The sequence below is a fragment of the Aplidium turbinatum genome, chromosome 14 (assembly GCF_918807975.1).
Source record: "Aplidium turbinatum chromosome 14, kaAplTurb1.1, whole genome shotgun sequence".
NCBI classification, from domain to species: Eukaryota; Metazoa; Chordata; class Ascidiacea; order Aplousobranchia; family Polyclinidae; genus Aplidium; species Aplidium turbinatum.
Genome location: NC_137485.1, coordinates 15378941 through 15397093, shown reverse-complemented (window position 1 = coordinate 15397093; position 18153 = coordinate 15378941). Strand labels below are relative to the sequence as shown.

Here is an 18153-nt window from a genome sequence, read left to right as displayed (position 1 = left end):
ATGCAAAGAATGAACAGCAATAAGAATAAACACGACGATACATGAAATTGGTACCATAGGTACACGCTAAATGACGCTATATACAATAGTTGCGATAATAACCGACTGTTCCGGGCTCAGACAAGTATCGGCCACCGCAGACAAAACCAGGCTCAAACCCTAACACTTAGGTGTTCTTTACGGGGGCGAGGCACGAAATATCCCTCAACACGTAGTCTACTTTCACTTTCCCCGTACTCTCATCATAGTTGCAGACGGCAACTTTGGCTCTACGAACCACAGGCTTCCCTTTCCTAATTTGTGGAACTACCTCATGCACCCTCCCAAGTTGATACTTCCCACGTTTACCAATGTCTTGGAGAGAACCTACCACTACAAGTTGACCAGGCTCCAAATTCTCGGCCATTTTTAGCCATTTTTTCCGGCCCTGAAGACCTGGCAAGTAAAAATCGATCCATTTACTCCAAAACTGCTGAGAAAGTGACAAATTGAACCGATAATCCCTTCTTAATTGGTCACGATCATGTGGTTGCCCAACAGCACAGTATGGGTCTAAGTATGGGGTCAAAAGTGAGGCAGGGGTGATGACAGTAAAATCCCTAGGGTCGTCACTCAAAGGTACCAAAGGGCGTTCGTTCACGATCCGAACGGCACTGCCTGTGTACGTAAGCAGTTCAATAAATTGGGCTTACGAATTGAAGAGTCCAAAATGTGAAAAAATGCAATTTTAAATTGTTTAACCATTGCCTCCCAGGCGCCACCTTGCGCCGGAGCATACGGAGGTATAAATTCCCAGTTCATCTCTCTCTGTCTCAGGGCGTTGTGAAATTCAGCTGATTCTATCAACTCGGGTAACTTCTTAGATGCTGCCTGAAAGGTACTTCCATTATCGGAATAGATAGCATTAACCTGCCCACGTAAATCTGTAAACCTTGTAAAGGCAAGTAAAAAATCACTCAGCGACAATGACGTGACCAGCTCAACATGAATAGCGCGAGATGCCATACATGTGAATAAGAGTCCCCAAGCTTTTTTTGTGACTCCTACCTTCAACAAAGGTCAATGGTCCAAGATAGTCCAAGCCGCAATCAAAAAAGGGTTTCCTATGGGCAGTTGTGCGAGACAAAGGTAAATCAGACATGAGCTGCCTTATAGGCCGAGCTTTCTCAATCGCACATACACCACAATCATTAAGATACCTCTTCACGGAAGCATTACCATTAGCGATCCAAAACTTCTGTCGCGTAGACAACAAAGTGTGCTGTACTCCACAGTGCGCATTTCGATTATGATGCGACAGTACAACAAGCCTAGTGAAGGGGTGTTTCGAAGGCAAAACAATCGGATGCTTTGCTTCTAGAGAAATCTCGGGAGAATTACTTAAGCGCCCTTCAATGCGGATTACACCAGCATCATCTACACAAGGTCTGTACTTTTTAAGTGAACGCAATTCCTTCAAGCGTTCCTTCTCACGTTGCGAATAGTCATGCTTTTATTTGCGCCCATTGCGATAACATACTGCGATCACAGATGCGATACAACAGACGACAGGAAGCAGCGAAGTGACATATAGTCTTCGAGTCAGCCTTCGAGTCAGCTGCTTCCAAAGCGCCAACACTACCCCGCTTTATCACTTCCTCAAGTGCATCCGGCGATCGTTTGGTCATTAAATGTAACACATCGCCATACACGCTCTTCTGAACAAACTTCACAGTTAAGTCTAAGGCTCTATTAAGATAAGAGGCGTCCAGTTTTGGCTTCATAAAGCTACGCTTTCTCGTTTTACAGCACAAAAATTCAACAAAAGCAACCAAATAAGCAATTCTCTTTTTCATAACATACAAAGAAGGTGCGGCCTCGATCAATCTGTGAAGGCCACCCTGTGCAACGTCAAGCGACCCCTCTTCGTCACGAAGATATAGGCTATGGACAGGTACTGGAGTGGGGTTTTCTACAGATGGAATTTCTTCACACTGATAGAGAAGACTAGAACCATTTAACCACAACTCTCGAAACTCTTTCTTTGTAATAAGATTTGGCCTTGTGCCAACATCAGCTGGGTTCATATCGGTAGGGCAAAAACGCCAATCCTGGGCTCCAGACAACAATAAAATATGCTCAACTCGACGCGTAATAAACTTATTCAAACGTAAATCAGGGTTCTTAACCCACTGCAACACAGTCCGACAATCACACCAAAAATACTTACTGCAGTCGGGCATCTTCAATGCCTCGTAGGCCTGCTTCACGAGTCTTGCTGTATTCAAAGCGGCAACAAGCTCCTTCCTAGCTATCGGCCAAGAAAACTGATTTTTTACAACAATGGTAGATTTACCCAGAACGAAAGACACACTCGGAACTCCGTTAACCAGTCTACGTAAGTAAACAACAGAAGAGAAAGCTTGATTCGAAGCATCACTAAACCCATGCAATTGATATGAAACAATATCATCCGGACTGCACACACCAGAGTTTGCAAAATACCATCTCGGTAACGAAAAATCCTTAAGCAGGTCCAAAGAGCGAAGCCACGACTCCCACTCTTTAACAAAGCTATCAGGGACCTCGGTGTCCCAATCAAACTTGTCTATCGCCAATTGCTGAAGTATAAGGCGTGCTTTTAGAAAAAATGGCGCTCCAAAGCCTAGCGGATCAAATTTTTGTCCAAGCTGACTGAGCATACTTCGGCGCGTGTGTTTAGCTAAGGGCTTTAAGGAACATGCGATACGCATCTCGTCAGACTCGGTTTGCCACACACAACCCAATGTCTTCGCTGATGGCAAGGTCATATTTTCAGTCTGAAAGTCAATGTCACGAATCAAAGGTGAAAGCATCTCATTATCCAAATTTGACAAGACAATCATAGCCTCCTTGTTAGCACTCCACTTAACAAGTTTAAACCCACGGCTATCAAACAAAGCAATTGATTCATGAGTGATTTGCTGAGCTTCCTCTAAGCTATCAGCCGAAAATATAAAATCATCCATGTACATATTATTTGCAATATTGCAGAGAGTCAATTCACCAGCACTGCTGGGATTCTGCTCGATCATTTTCTTTATAGCCAAGCAAGCGATATACGGGCTACTCTTTATTCCCCAAGGGTGTACACAAAAACGAAATGGTACCATCCTACCATTTTCAAAGTCATCATCTTCAAACCACAATATACGAAACAAATCCCTTTGCGACTCAGGTAACATTATTTGAAAGAAGCATTTAGTCACATCAGCCATGAGACCAAATCTACCAAGCCGAAATCTAGCCAAGACATCTACCAGAGGGTTTAACAAGTCAGGACCCGAAAACATTACATCATTAACACAAGTTCCTCGAAATTCAGACTTGCCATCGTAAACAATGCGCTTTTTTAATTGTGACGTCACAAAGTATGGTAAATACCATTCAAATCCCTTGACATTTCCTGCTTCACCCGCACGCTCAATATAGCCATTAGATTTAAGATCTTTCACGGTGTCAGTAAGGAAATCACGAAGTTCAGGTTGTTTTAAAGCTTTCTTTCTTAAAGCAGCAGCTCTATCTGACGCCAACACAAAATTGTTAGGTAGATCAATATCTTCCTTCAACGGAACAGGTATCTCAAATCGACCATCTTTCAACTCAATATTCGGTTCGACAAGTTCTCTAGCCAAAATATCATTGCGAGACAATTCACAGGTTTCATTTTGCAAAGTCAAATCCTGAATGACTTTATTCAGGTCTGCTATTTCCATATCGCGAGACTCAATTTTACGCTGAAAGCCAGAGATGACATCCGACTCTGAAGACGTCTGCACTCTGCACACTTTAGCAACGCTTTCAACTAAGGGTGACTTACCACCACAAGCCAACCAACCGAGAGGAGTGAGCAAAGCATGTGGTTCACTACGATTGTCACCAACACGCTCTTCTTTTGCACACATCAAATAAGCGTTGTCGTTGCCAATCAGTACATCTACAGTACTACAATCATTCAAATGAAACATATTCACGTCATGAAAATGACGGAAACCACTTAAATCTTGTTTATGGGGTAAAGTTTTAACATCGTCAGCCCAAGCTGGGTTAACCACCGAGGTTATATCACAAAACAGTTCATCAGTCTCTAACGACTGGATGTTGAGTTTAACAAGGTCAGCACAAGTAGGTTTCTGACCAGCCAGAGTATCCATTTTAAACGACGCTTTATCATACGGTTTAAGACCAAGTTCGCACACCAAGTCACTCGAAACAAAGGTCAACTGCGAACCAGGATCATGCTGACAATACACCAACTTCGATTTGCCAGTCATTGGATTCAAAACACGAGCAGCAGTAACGCGGTTAAAGGTTGCTTTAACATTTCCAATCTTAACATTACGCACAGGAACTCTGGCACCAGCCTCATCTTTACCGACCAAATCCAGAGAATCACGTGACGTCACATAAAAATCATGCAGAAGAAAATAGTGTTTCCTATCGTTGGTAGGTCCACACTTACGACAGTTATTTGCATGATTACAGTCTCTAACCATATGCTGGCGCAAACAATTCAAGCATTTGCCAGCTTTCACAATGACATCTCTCCGATCTTTAGGTGTCAAGCGCAAAAATTCTTTACAATTAGACAAAAAATGATATTCAACTTGACCACGTGACGAACAACAAAAACACGCCGGTATGTCACTATGTCTGGCTTCACCGCCGCGCGGTGCGCCAACAGCAGTCGAGTACTGCGAACTCCCTGAAATCACATTATCATGGGGTTTTACCGACGTCTGCCTAACCGGACATGAAGGCAATTTTCCTTTGCCAAACTTTTTAAAATGCTGCGACTCACCAGAATCGCCCATTAGCATAATGCTAAAATCAGTCGACTTGCGCGTTTCCTCCCGTACTACAAAATCAAACAAACTCTGAAAAGTAGGTTCCTCAGTGCTACCATACTGATCACCTAAAAAGTCAAGATAACGCTGCTTAGCGTCAAACGGGAGTCGTTTAGCCAAATCCAAAACAAAACGTCCTTCTAATTTATCACGCTGACCATAAGCTTTCGCGTAAAGCAAACACTGCGACAATTCATCTTTAAACTCTTTCAAATCACTGGAAGAGATAGAAGTCAATTTGCTACCATAGCGATACTTTCTAATTTCTGGTTCTGCGAAAAGACCTCCACGAACTCCAAAACGTTGGGACAAGCTAGATAACGACATTTCTATCCTGTCTTCCTCTGACAAGCCAGGAGTGTCGGAAACCAAATTAGCAATCGTTTGTGCAGCTGTTCTAACACAAGCTGCTTGCAACAAAGTCAAACGAGTTCCCTTAAAGGGCGAAGCTGCCATCAAGGCCATAACACGATTTTTAAAGAAGACAAATGGCATATTATTACCATCGTAACCAATCAAGGCCGCCTTATCGAAGAACGTCCTACTATTTTGGTATTCAAAAAAGCAATCCTGCTGTTGAGAACTCGATTTAGCGGGAGAAGACAAGCTATATCCCTTAAGGGGCTGAGTGGGCTCAGTCACATGCACAGCCTGATCACGATCCTCAAACACGTTAAAATCAGGAGACACGATACGCCTCTCACAACCACCTAAATTACGTGTAGCTGGGCGATCAGCAACTAGCGGCGCAGAAAACTTTGAAGAGGGCAAAGCATTACTGCTAATGGCGGCCCCGTGACCTGTACGCTCTGGGGGAGGAGTTCGGTTGTAATTTGCAGACCTTGGCTCTACAGCCTTCGGAAGACCCTTAGCCGCGGCCCCGAGACCTCCTGAAACAGCTGGAAAACATGTGGATTGTACAGGTCCACTTACAGATTGAACAGGCGTCTGGAAAAGGTTAGGTAAATTAAACTGCGATTGATGTTCACTTCTGGAATGCCTAGAAGAGCCCTTCCCTAGAGCTACGCCGGGAGCCCAACTCAGAACGATATTTAGCTAAAGCTACCTCCTTACGTTGTTCAGCCCTCAACTGTGCGTCTTTGAGTGCGAACTCAGCAGCTCTCGCTTCGGCTTTCGCGGCAGCCTCAGCTCGTACGGCCTCAGCTTTCGCGGCGGCCTCAGCAGCTCTCGCTTCGGCCTCAACTCGTATGGTCTCAGCTCTCGCGGCGGCCTCAGCAGCTCTCGCTTCGGCCTCAGCAGCTCTCGCTTCGGCCTCAGCAGCTCTTGCTTCGGCCTCGGCTTGGATCTGGAGCTCCTCTCGTCTTAGCTGTAGGTTAATTTGTGCAACTATCCGTGACGAGCTCTCAGACATCCTAGTGCTTACATTTGAGGCGCTATCCTCAGGATGTATGTCAGCATCTAACCTATCTGAGAAATCACTTTCTTTTTGTTCGAAGTTATTTTTTAACGAGTTAAATTCGGGATCTACCCTATCACGAAGTTCTGCCAAGATTGCAGAGTTAACAATTTTACTCAAAAGAGCATGGAAATGCCTTAATTCCTCTTCAAAAGTAGATAAGTTAGATCTAAAAATTAACAGTTCCTGCTTATCACTCAAAGAACCTAGGGCCACAGAAAGTTTCCCAATTTGAGTCAAAATATCCCGTCTAAGATGCCGGGCCTCTCGAACTGACTTAGCCTCATCGTTAATGGGTCCCTCCCCAGAATGGCCTGCCCGACCGCAAAGAACATCATCAGGCTTAAACTCAGTCGAGTCGACGGCGGTCGAGTCCCTGTCACCACCGAGTGTAGACATATTAATGTTAGGGCTAAATTTAACAATTAAAAAATTAAGTTACACAAACACACAAAATTACAGTAGTTATAAAAAACTTAACTGCAAAGACCGTAAAAATACAAAAAAGAATTTAAATGCACGATACCGTAGCTGTACGAGTATGTGAAGTCCAAACGTCCACAAAACTTGCTTGGATTCTTCCACTTGAATCTTCAAGCACAGATGGATTGCCTTTAATCTTCTTTCTTGCCAATAAATGTCAAAGTTATTTTTCTTCTGTACCAAACTGAGAAGAAATGTCTTTACTTTTTAGCTTAAAGTTCTTCAGTTGCCTACCGAGAAGAAATGTCTTTAATTTTCTTTGCTTCTTTAGACTACCAACCAATAAGATCTTCTTTTATTATTTCTTTGCTTCTAAGTGCTTCTGTGCCAAACACTAGACAGAGAATCGTCTTTTATTTTTTTTGCTTCTAAGTGCTTCTTGGCCTACCAACTAACTAACTTCGTCTTTTATTTTTTATGGTCACAGCGGTAAACCATAATCTCTTCTTGGGAAAATTTTAACATAAAGTTCCCTAATCCGTTCGTCTGTATATAATGACCGAAGAAACACACACTTGAACTTCTTTTCAAACAGTGTATTCCTGTAAAATTAGCCCGAGGCTACCGAAAACGAGGGGGTGCAACGCCTACACCACTTAAACTGTCACTACACAACAGATTACTTGGATAAAAGACGGAACCTTTGTCCAGCTAGCAAGCACTAAGCCAACAGTTAAATGTGCGGCCAACTTTCAAACAATCATTTTACGAATGACCAGAATAGATATCAATATCTCAAATTCACGTAGAAAGTAACTGTGACGCAATAAATGAAAGACAATTATGAAGTCATTCCAACAGGTGTTCAAGCTGATGTAATATTTCCTGTTTAAACAGGCCCAAACAAGTCCAAACAAGTTTGACACAAGTCTATGAACGATGGTGCAATTTTGGCACATTTTCTAGCAAGTTCCATGACGTAATATTCAGTAGACTTGAACGGTTTTATATGACGTTTGATTTGTACAGAGATTGGCCGTAACAGTAGTTTAACCTGCAAAAACCGTAAGTGCCATAGACATTAACTTGTTACATGGCTTCCCAGTGGCGTCGCCAGCTTATCAGGATCGGAGGGGCCAAACTTCAATTAAATGGAGCGGACCTTTTTCTTTATTGAAAACTTTTCGGCATGGGGGCGCCAACCACGCTGGCAACGCCCCTGAGGTTATAACATATTCATGTGCGTGTAAAAATACTTTTCTTTTTGCATTTTCTTTATTAAAAAAAGAAAAATAATAATCAGATGTTTTGGTCGGATTGGTGTTGAATTGGTACCCTGGGGGTGGGACCTATTCAACAATTTAGAAAAAAATTTAATTAAGTTAGAGAAAAAATGTGTTAGAAGTTATTAAAAAATTTTAATCTTTTCACAGAGTGTAAACGTTAATGTTATTTGTGCTCGGAACAAGTTTCGGGAAATTCGGATGAAAAATAGAGCTTCCAGGCAAATAAATCAAAATTTGTTGAATAGGTCCCACATCTCCCCTATTAATGGGATGAAGAAAGAAAACCAGACATAGGCCTAAAAGAAACCCATCCTCAGGCAAAAGCCCGTTTCGATGTGGCCCAGGAAAGCATGGCGTTGAGCTCTTTCTATGGTCAGACTGCACATCACACAGTAGTCTACTACGATTGAGGTTTGAGATCCAGTTTAAGTTATTGTTTCTTGTCCTGGTGGGTGATGGAATGGATGAGCTGGTAGATGATGATGTCCTGATGGTGTTGACGAAGCTTTCATCCCCTTTTGCGACACTCCAGTTTACAAGTCCCGCTCTTCCCCTATGCCTTTTGTTTTTTATATAGGCCTATTTCCTTTTTTATTATTTGAATATAGCTTTTTTGCATGATTCAAATAATTAATAACAATTTCAAGCCAAGGATGCTAAAACTATTACTTCGCTGTTAAATGGTGGGAGTGATTTGATGGTCAGGCGTTTTATGTGGTTAACTTAATTATTGCAGCCTACTGCAACACGAAAGCAAATACGCTCTCTTGTCTCTTCTAAAACAATTTGACGGAAGGCAGGTTTGCGCTTACGTTAGCAATATTCAAATCACCAGGTAGCCTATTGATCTCTTCGTTTTTTTTTCTCTTTGATAAATCTACTAAGGTGTTGCAAATCGTGCCATATTTTAAACTGATTTTTATGCTTTGGTGTCATGCACGTTAAAACGTCCGAGTTTTGTCGCTTCTACCTTTTTTAGACCTCTGTTTGGCATATAGGCTATTTTTTTTCATTGTAATTATCTGAAATAAAAACAACCTAAACTGATTGAAAAATGAAACAAATCACTGTTCTATCAACGCACCAGGCAGAAAGTTGCTTCATCAACATCACGCCACAACAATAGCCTACAACGTAGCCTACTCAACCAGATCATTGCCCAATCTTTAAAATATTTTGTGTTTTATTTTTTTCTTGCCTTCAATCGCACCGCACTATATAACTTTGTAAATTTTATTTTGTAGGCCTATGTTATTCGCTCTGAGGATGCGCATTGTCATGATGCGCGAAGCGTCAGTGAAGCAATAAACCAACCTGTTTATTGTTGCTTTTACTTTCACTTTCATCAGATATACGTTGTAGATTAAGTAGTGCTAGAAACGAAAATTGTCCTGATAAATACCCAAACTTTTCAGTAGGCCTATTCAAAATCGTCATCTGCACAGTAGGCCTATTAGTGGTCGTCGTCTCGTTGTCTCCCTGTTATTAAGGGAACCTGTGCAACTTTTCCATCATCATCTAAATTAATTCGGTTTTGTCCTCACTATACTAGTGGGGGGGGGGGGGGGGGCGACTCTTTCCTTAATTGCAGCGTTTGCCTTCACTCCTATTGTAGCTACATTTCGTTTTGTTCATCGCCTCTTCTTCTTTCATTTAGACTTTGTCTGCCGAAATCTTCACCTATTTTTCCATATTCGTTTGAACGTCCCCATTTTCTCTTCCCATCTACCTTCAAAGTCAAAGTCTCTAACCAATTTAGTTTTATCGACCGGTGTCAGAAAAGCGACATTCTCCAGTCGTGAATTTTACCTTTTCGTTTTCGAGTACGGTAGTTCAGTCTGTACTCTTTTAAAGTCTGTCTCTGAGTGTGCGCATTTTTCAATTCCCCGCTTATTTCATAATATACCGGTAGTGCCTTTTTATCAGTAATAGCCTATCGTGAAAGTGGCACTTGTGGGGAAGCGTGACCTAGATTCCGTGAGAGCGGAATTTAGGTTTTGAATTTTCACAGTTGAAGTGCATTTTCAAATTTTAGTTCTCATAGGTTTCTGCAAAATGTGCTCATAAATTTAAATTTGTTAGTTAAAAACAAGATAGGCCTACTGTAGGCTACATGTTACAAATTACAGGGGTCCCACTCAAGATGTTCCTATTTTTTTATGATTTTATGCCAAAAAAGTCAAAATTTTTATGATTTTTTTTTGGCTATTTTATGATCTTTCATCAATATTTTATGCTTTTTTTTATGATTTTCCATCAGAGCTCAATGTTTTGTAATAATTAATTTTTTAAAGTTTTTCTTTTTACATTTTAAGCATAAGAAGCGATTATGGAAAAACAGTCAATGCAAGTCATCACGTCAAAGCCTACAGCTTTTGAGTAGAAGTAGAAAACATAAAATAACACATTGCTTGCAAATGGCCTATATCAGTGATTCCCAACCGCGGCTCTTAGAGCCGCATGCGGCTCCAAGCTAGCCTTCTTGCGGCTCTCGTTGACCCCTGAAAATCCCACAAAAAAAAAAAAAAATCTATTTATAATAACTAGGGCGATTATTTTATGACTTGTCAAAATTGTTTGCGAAGTCAAAATTGTTTACAAAGGGAACGTTCAAATATTACGTAGCCTAACGCTTTTTTTCCGAATTTTTGACTCCCCCTCCCCCATGTAACGCCAACGTAACGCTTTTTTTCAATCCCCCCCTCCCCCATGTAGCGCTTTTTCACTACGAATTCACCACAAAAAACTACCATTCCGTACTCGAAAGCGTTACGTAACGTTTTGCTTGAACCCCCTCCCCCCCGATGTGACGCTAACGTAACGCTTTGCATAAACCCCCCCCCCCCTCCCCCTCGAAGGCGTTACGTAATATTTGAACGTTCCCAAACTGTATTGTCGTTGTGTCGTAGAGGTTGCATTGTCAGTGAAATTTTCATTTTACATCTTACACAGTGATGTCAGGTTGTTTTTTTGAAAACAAGAAAGTGAATCTAAGAAACAAGCCCAAAACAGGCAAATCAACACAAAGACAAGCCCAATAATTTGCAACCAATACCAATTAGCACAAAGCACGCTTAAAGCACACATAGGCTATCCGCTAAAGCACACGTTAATTACTTGAGTGTTTTCATGCGGCTCCATACGTAGGCTACTCTGAAGTTTGAAATTCGGCCCCGACACCAAAAAAGGTTGGGAACCACTGGCCTATATAGTTTCCTTGCCTAGCCCTGCGCTTTTTCCTAATAGGCCTACATTGCTGTCAAATCATCCTTTCACCATTCTCCCACAAGAACTGCAATGTCTTGAAATCTTGTCTATGCCTAATGATGTTTAAAACATGCAATGAAAGTATCTAGCTAAGCTCCTCTTCTAATTCCAGCTCCACACAGGCAACGCTGGACTTGGTTACGCAACCACATGTTATCCTAAATCAACGCATCCCGCAGACGGCGTCACAATCGTTACACAAATAATTATGCTCTGTCATCATGGTTGAAACTTCACAACTATTACACATTAGGATATTACAAAATTTTTGATTTTTACATGCTCAGTTTTCCATCACAACTAAATTTTATGATTTTTTATATGTTAAAATTCTAAACACCTTGCAAAACAATGCACTGAGATGTATAGCCAACTGCGACTACAATACAAAACTTTCCCCCAAATATAAAGAGTTTGATATATAGCCTACTCAAGATAGAGGATATTCATCGACTAGAACTAGGAAAATTTATGTTTAAAATTCATCATAATATATTACCAAATCATTTTGAAAACATGTTTACAAAATCTAAAGACATTCACAAGTATTCAACCAGAAGTGCGAAGAAAGAGTCTATATATATTCAGCAAATAAATTCCAATTCTGGAAAAAAATGCATCAAATATGCTGGAGCAACCTTGTGGAATAATATCCCAAAGCAAATCACAATGTTGTCGTTTTCTTCTTTCAAAAAGGAATATAAAAAACAACTCATTTCAAATTACTAAAGCTGATTTTTGGCATTGCTTGCATCCTAAACTGATTTTGGCTACTACTTACTGACCCATTTAAGTGCCTTTCTGTGATTATATTGTTGCTTTAGGCTACTGTTGTTGATAAATAATTTGTCTCCTTTTGGTGTTGTTGTTGTTGTTTTTCTTTGTGTTAGTGTTTTGTTTTTTTCCGTACTATTAATCCAATTATAGCCTATATTGTATCCAGTAAAACATCCCATGTGGGGGCACCTTGACTTTGATAACCGCATAGTTTTTTCGGTGCCTCCATGGTGTAGTTTCCATATCAAAAAAGCGATTTGTTATATCTTCTGATGTGTACATTGAAAATGAATGTGGAGCTATGCCGAAATAAACTTGATTGATTGATTTATGATGGTGTCTAAATTTTATGCTATTTTATGATTTTTTCCAAATCAAGCAAAATTTTATGATTTTAGGTCGAGTGGGACCCTTGAATTTAACTTGTTCATTCAGTAGAATCGCAGTTGTGTTGCCAGTCAAAAAAATTACAAATTCTATAGCCTGCCCGTGCCTATCCATCCAGTTTGGTGCTTCACAAACGTGGCACTTAAAGATGAAGGGATTATTTCACCCAGGGAGCACTTATTGAAACAGCGTAGTTGAGGGAGCCAACTGCGTTTGCCACTGCGTTGGAGCCATAGGCTGCCGCCGTGGAAAGGCCAACAGTCATTCCAGCTTGACTCAAGACAGATTCAATCCTATACCGCTAGTGGGCGCACTCCAACTTACTATATATGTTATATACAGAGGTGGGCAGTAGCGCGCTACTTTTTAGTTGAGTAGCGGCTACAGTAGCGGCGTCATTTTTTTCCAAAGTAGCGGTAGCGGGAGTGGCGCTACTTTTTTTCAGTTGCACTCCCGCTACTTTTTAATTTAAAGTGAAAAAATACTCGTTTTTTTGGCAACATTAGCGTGGTCAAGCAGCTATATAATCTGCTTGACTTGAAATACAACACCCCCATTCCTTCCAGTGCTACGGTGGAGAGACTTTTCTCTGTTGGAAAAGATGTGCTTAAGCCAAAGCGGGCAGGACTTAGTGACTCTCTCTTTGAAATGCTCGTGTTTTTGAAAGATGTGTAACAATAATTTTCCCTTAGAATGTGTTTTCTATAACGACGTTAAAATGACAGTGTAAACCAGCGGCTCCCAAACTTTTCTAAAAATTTTGCCTGGTGGACCCTTTGCAATTATTTTGATATTTCGCGGCCCTATAAAAATCAAAGAATGCTATAGAAAAAACGCAAAAACCACACTAATGAAAGAAAAAGCAAAAACTATCAAATACGATAAGTGTTTAGTGGGATGGGTGCACTTGTTTTGCTGCAGTCGTCAATGCTTGGTTTGGTTTTGCATATAGCGCAACTCTCATGTCGTGAACTACATCCAGTCGGTTTCGGTAGGCTATTTGTTTTTCATATTGAGTAGAGTGGAAAAAGCTGTCTCACACTCGTAGGTGCGGTTACAAAAGGAACGAGGACTTTTAATGCCATCTTGGAAAGATTTGGATAGGACTGTCCCATTTATATCCAAAAGTCACTGCAGCACATTTCTCGGTGACGAAGTTTTGCGCCACCATCGTTAATTATGTCAATAAACTCTTCTCGAATTTCATTCGATTCTGAAGGTAAATCGTCCAACTTGAGTGTAAATGGGGTGTTAATGAAAAGGTGCAATTTGCCAAATTCCAGTAAATTTGGAAAATAATGTCAGATTTCTTCACTGAGAATGCCCTGACCTAAAAGCAAGGTGCTCTGCACAGGATTTGGCCGAGTTCAACGATAGAGCAAGAGCCTGCGTGATGCTCTGGGCTACGGTCGTGTGACACACGATGAAGAAGAATAATCTCATCATTTGTCTCAAGTTCGTTATCATCCAAAAATTGATTTAGCAATGGAAACGAGGAAAAGTTTTTCTTTTCCAATTTGGAACTTTTGATGGGAGTGAAGAGCGTTTATTTTTTCTTGCAGAGCCATGTTGACGACGTTGACAGATTCAAAAATGCAAGAAGCATCTAAAAACTATTGTCAGAAAAGTTATTGCGTAGTTCTGGTTTCCGCTCTCAGAAACTCCTGTATTTCTTTCCTTAAAAGGAAGTCTCTTTTCAGAACCTTTTCCCTTAGATAGTCATCTGACATGTGCATAAAACTATAAAGCAAAATATTTTGAAATGCAGAATGTCTTTCTTTGCACAATTCTTGAAAAAGACGAGAATTAAGTTCATTCGCTATAATAAATTTCACTGCTTTAATTACAGTGGTAGGCTAGGAACGCATGACAACTTATCGGACATGGGAGGGACATCGTCTTTATCATGTACTTGACGATGGAGAATCCAATGTGTGCCAATTGCATTTGGGAACTTTTCTTTGACCAAAGTCTGGAAACCAGAGCGACATCCCAGCATTGCTGGAGCACCATCAGTGCTAAAGCTACCGCGAGATGACGTATTAGTAGGCTACAGCTATAATGTTTAAAAGATTCGCTAACTGAAGACTAATTAATAAAGCAAGCATTACACCTGAAAAAGCTGTATCATCGAATCACAATCAATCAATCATTTTATTTTTCGTCATTAACGCGTCCGGGACGAAAAAGATACTCACTACAAAAATCGATACAGACCTACCAGCACGTTAACGAACGGGAAAAGGTGACAAAACCTTGCAAGGTTTAAAACGTGCCTGAATGAAAAATTATGTAGTAGGCTATTATATCAGTAGTTAGCACGGCCACAAAACCCAATCATTAAAAGAATTCTCATTGCGGACCCTCTGAAACTACTGTACGGACCCCAGTTTGGGAACCGCTGGTGTAAACGAATGATAACATTCGTTTTCAAGGTCATTTTTGCGTCACTAGGGACTTGAGTGTTTCCTAGTGTCACTTTAGACAAAAACAGCGGAAGAAGTAGCGCGCGCTACTTTGGTCCGAGTAGCCGGCCAAGCGCTTTAAAAGTAGCGGGTGCCCACCTCTGACTATATAATTGCATACGATTACGCAAGCTAGTTTAATATTAAAATATTAAATTGTGTTTGGCTTTAAATATTACGGTGCGGTAGCCTACTTGCAATTTGATTGCACAGTATATTGTACTACTACACGCTGCTTCTATTGTGTATAATTGTATTTAATACTACTTGTATAATTATAGATTACTGCTACTGATACATATTAGCCTACTTGTAGTTAAATAGTTTCAATTTTCAAGTAACGCCAATCAATGAATACGTAATTAATTTCCATTCCTGCAATGCTCATCTATGATAGGCTATCACAGAGACTTTTCGACAGCAGCCAAAACCAAAGACTTTTTTGGAAAGATCATTTACTGCGCACAAAAAATTGGTAACCAACTTGCAATTGATTTTTCAAACAGCAATATAAAAGCAGTGGCCAAAAATTACAAAAGCATGATTTCACACTATGATTGAAAATAAACGAACATTCTGTACAATACAATAAATGTTGTGCACAATAAAAAAGAAAAAAATACCAACGTAGGCTACCGTACAAACTGTTGACAACTCAACCCTCTTTTATGGTAGAGGGTGCAGTTTGTATGTTCTGGTAAAGGACATGTCATGGAAGGAATCTTTCATACTTGCTTCTATACGTTTTGTATTATATAAGTTTTAGCTCAATGTTAGAATGTAAAATTTGGGAGTTTGCCTAGTATGATGTAATAAATCTATTATTGTTGTTGATTCAATGCAGTGGAATTAACGTTTAAACAACTTGCATTTTTTTGGCAATTGGTTTGGTATTAAGGTCCGTGGATCACTAACTTCTAAATACTAACAAAATAAACGTTGGCATAAGAAATATTTCGTAAACGCTGAAGGCAAGAAAGAAATAGTAACCAAAGCTGTCGAACATACCAAATAGTGTCTGACTAACCAAACACAGCATTGAAATTGACAGGGAACAAGAGCTGCAAAACTAACACAGTAAGTCACTACACGAGTAACAGAAATCTTTACTTACTCCAGTTTGCATTTTCAGTACAAGGATATACCTCGAATTCAGAAGCTCAAATAAAAAATGAACATCAGTAAGTCAAATCAAGCATAAAACTGAAACAAATACTAACCGATAATATGCTAACATCATTATATGCTAAATGTCTTCCGTCGCAGTATAGTATGCTTTTCGGATTTTGTAAAAGCTAAAAAAAATACAGCAAAATAAACATATTATGAGTTTTCTTCACTAAAATATTGCCTTCTCTTTTCAGGTGGAACTAATTCTTCAAGATCAAGAGCTTGCTTGATTGCCAAAAGCTTCTCATATTTTTTGCGACCTTGAATTGCCATCACAAAGGTTTCATCATCACCAGAGTTAGAATCATCTTTTATATATTTGGATAAGGTAGTGTCATTGGAAGTTGATGTACAAGGACGTTTCAGTTTCCTATTGGGTTTGGATCGAGTTTGTCGGTCTTCTTCACGAGCACGATCTCTACCAGGACATGCACAAATACAAAGGTTGACACTTCGACGTCCAAGAATTTCGCCATTGACACCTTCAAGAGTAAAGACAAGCACAACCGGTCGTCTGTTAATGCCACTTTGACAACTTGATAGACAAGTAAACTTGTAGCACAAAATAAAGCTTTTCATATTTGAAGGGTCACTGCCGCATGAACAGCTCACAGATTCATGTCCTTCAGCATTAAAACCATAATTTACGTTAAATGCTGAAGGCATTTCAGAATGAACCAAGTGAAAACCAGAATTCAGAAAAACCTCACTTCCCTTTCTGTGATGTAAACATGGCATCACTGACTTTGATGCATGTTCAGAGTTTTTGAATAGAGGAGCAGCACGAATAGTACATCCTGGAGGTGGATTTACTGCACAATGAAATTCAAAAGGACAAACTTGATTCATTCGTACAAACAATTTATTCAGCACTGCAGAATGTACAAAGTTGGTGCTTTTTGTTACTGATAATGACTGCTCTCCAAATGTAAGCTCAAAGCCATAATGTCCAGGGAGATCAGGCAAGCAAACTTTGACAATGGTTTTTTGAGCAATATCACTTGCTGTTACAGAAAAATCAACTTCTTTGGGGCTATCTAACAAATTTCCAGGATCAACAAATGATTCACATGGCACATTAACTAAATCCTTACTTTGTGGAATTTCAGCAATATCTGGAAATAATTTATCTAAATCTGTTTGTAGACTTTTAAGTGTTGATTCCTCTGCAATGTCATTTATGTCACTCAAGTCAGAAAACAATGGCTCCCCATTGGATGGAAAAGAAGAAGTCCAGACTTCTTCAAAAGATTGCTGAGAATCAGGTAAATTCTCCATCACAACGTATGGTGAATTTATCATTATCACAAAAACCTAAACACAGAATGTTTGAATGAGATACTAAAGAAAGTGCATTTACGGTGGTAAAAGTTTTATTAATCAATTATAAAGTTTCTGAATTCGACTGATTTTGTTAACTTGTACGGTATATTTCAGAAAAAGTAATTTGAAATACACAGCATCAACACGCAAGCACAAAACTTAAATTGCAAACTTGCTTCATTAGACTTATGGATGGCTTTTTTTATTAGGTTATAATTTAATGGATGCAACCTAATTCGTACCAACAACAATTTGTACCATCAGTTCGTACCTTGAAAAGATCGAGAGAAAAAAATAAAACAAAGCCCAGGCCTCGAAATTCGTTTTTGTTGATGGCGGACAAACGTGTCCGGTCTGAGCAGCTATCTCGGCGGACAAATTAAGTCTCACGGCGGACACACCAGTTTTAGCGTCGATCGTCATGCTTAATCACTTTATCTTGATAATTCTTCGCCATTTGAGAACTATAGCTATGGTTTTGAAGGCTTTTAAAAATTTCAGCAAAGTCACTCTGAAAGGCTTTCATCAGACGAACTGCGTGCGCTTGAAGAGTCAAAGCGCCGTGTAACTACTCAATACGTTGCATAACTGATTAACTTCTACCGAACGAGGTCGTGTGGCTTCTTGCGTCACAATGCTCTGGGCACGAGTCGGAAAGCTTTTATACTAACGCTACTATTTTCTGCTGTGCAAAGTTTCACAGGCTCTTTTCTTTAAGTTTATTTTTGCGTGTCATGTGAGCGAAAGTGAATTTTCCCTGGGCCTTTTCTTTC

The 18153-nt window shown here is 40.0% G+C and overlaps 1 protein-coding gene across 1 annotated transcript; it reads right to left on the bottom strand.

Moving 5' to 3' along the window:
* Window positions 1-15335: 15335 nt before the first annotated feature.
* On the bottom strand, window positions 15336-17367 carry LOC145783043 (cellular tumor antigen p53-like). Its single transcript, XM_082594809.1, has one exon. The coding sequence runs from the start codon at window positions 17357-17359 to the stop codon at window positions 16211-16213; it is 1149 nt and encodes a 382-aa protein (XP_082450935.1). The 5' UTR covers window positions 17360-17367; the 3' UTR covers window positions 15336-16210.
* Window positions 17368-18153: the final 786 nt, after the last annotated feature.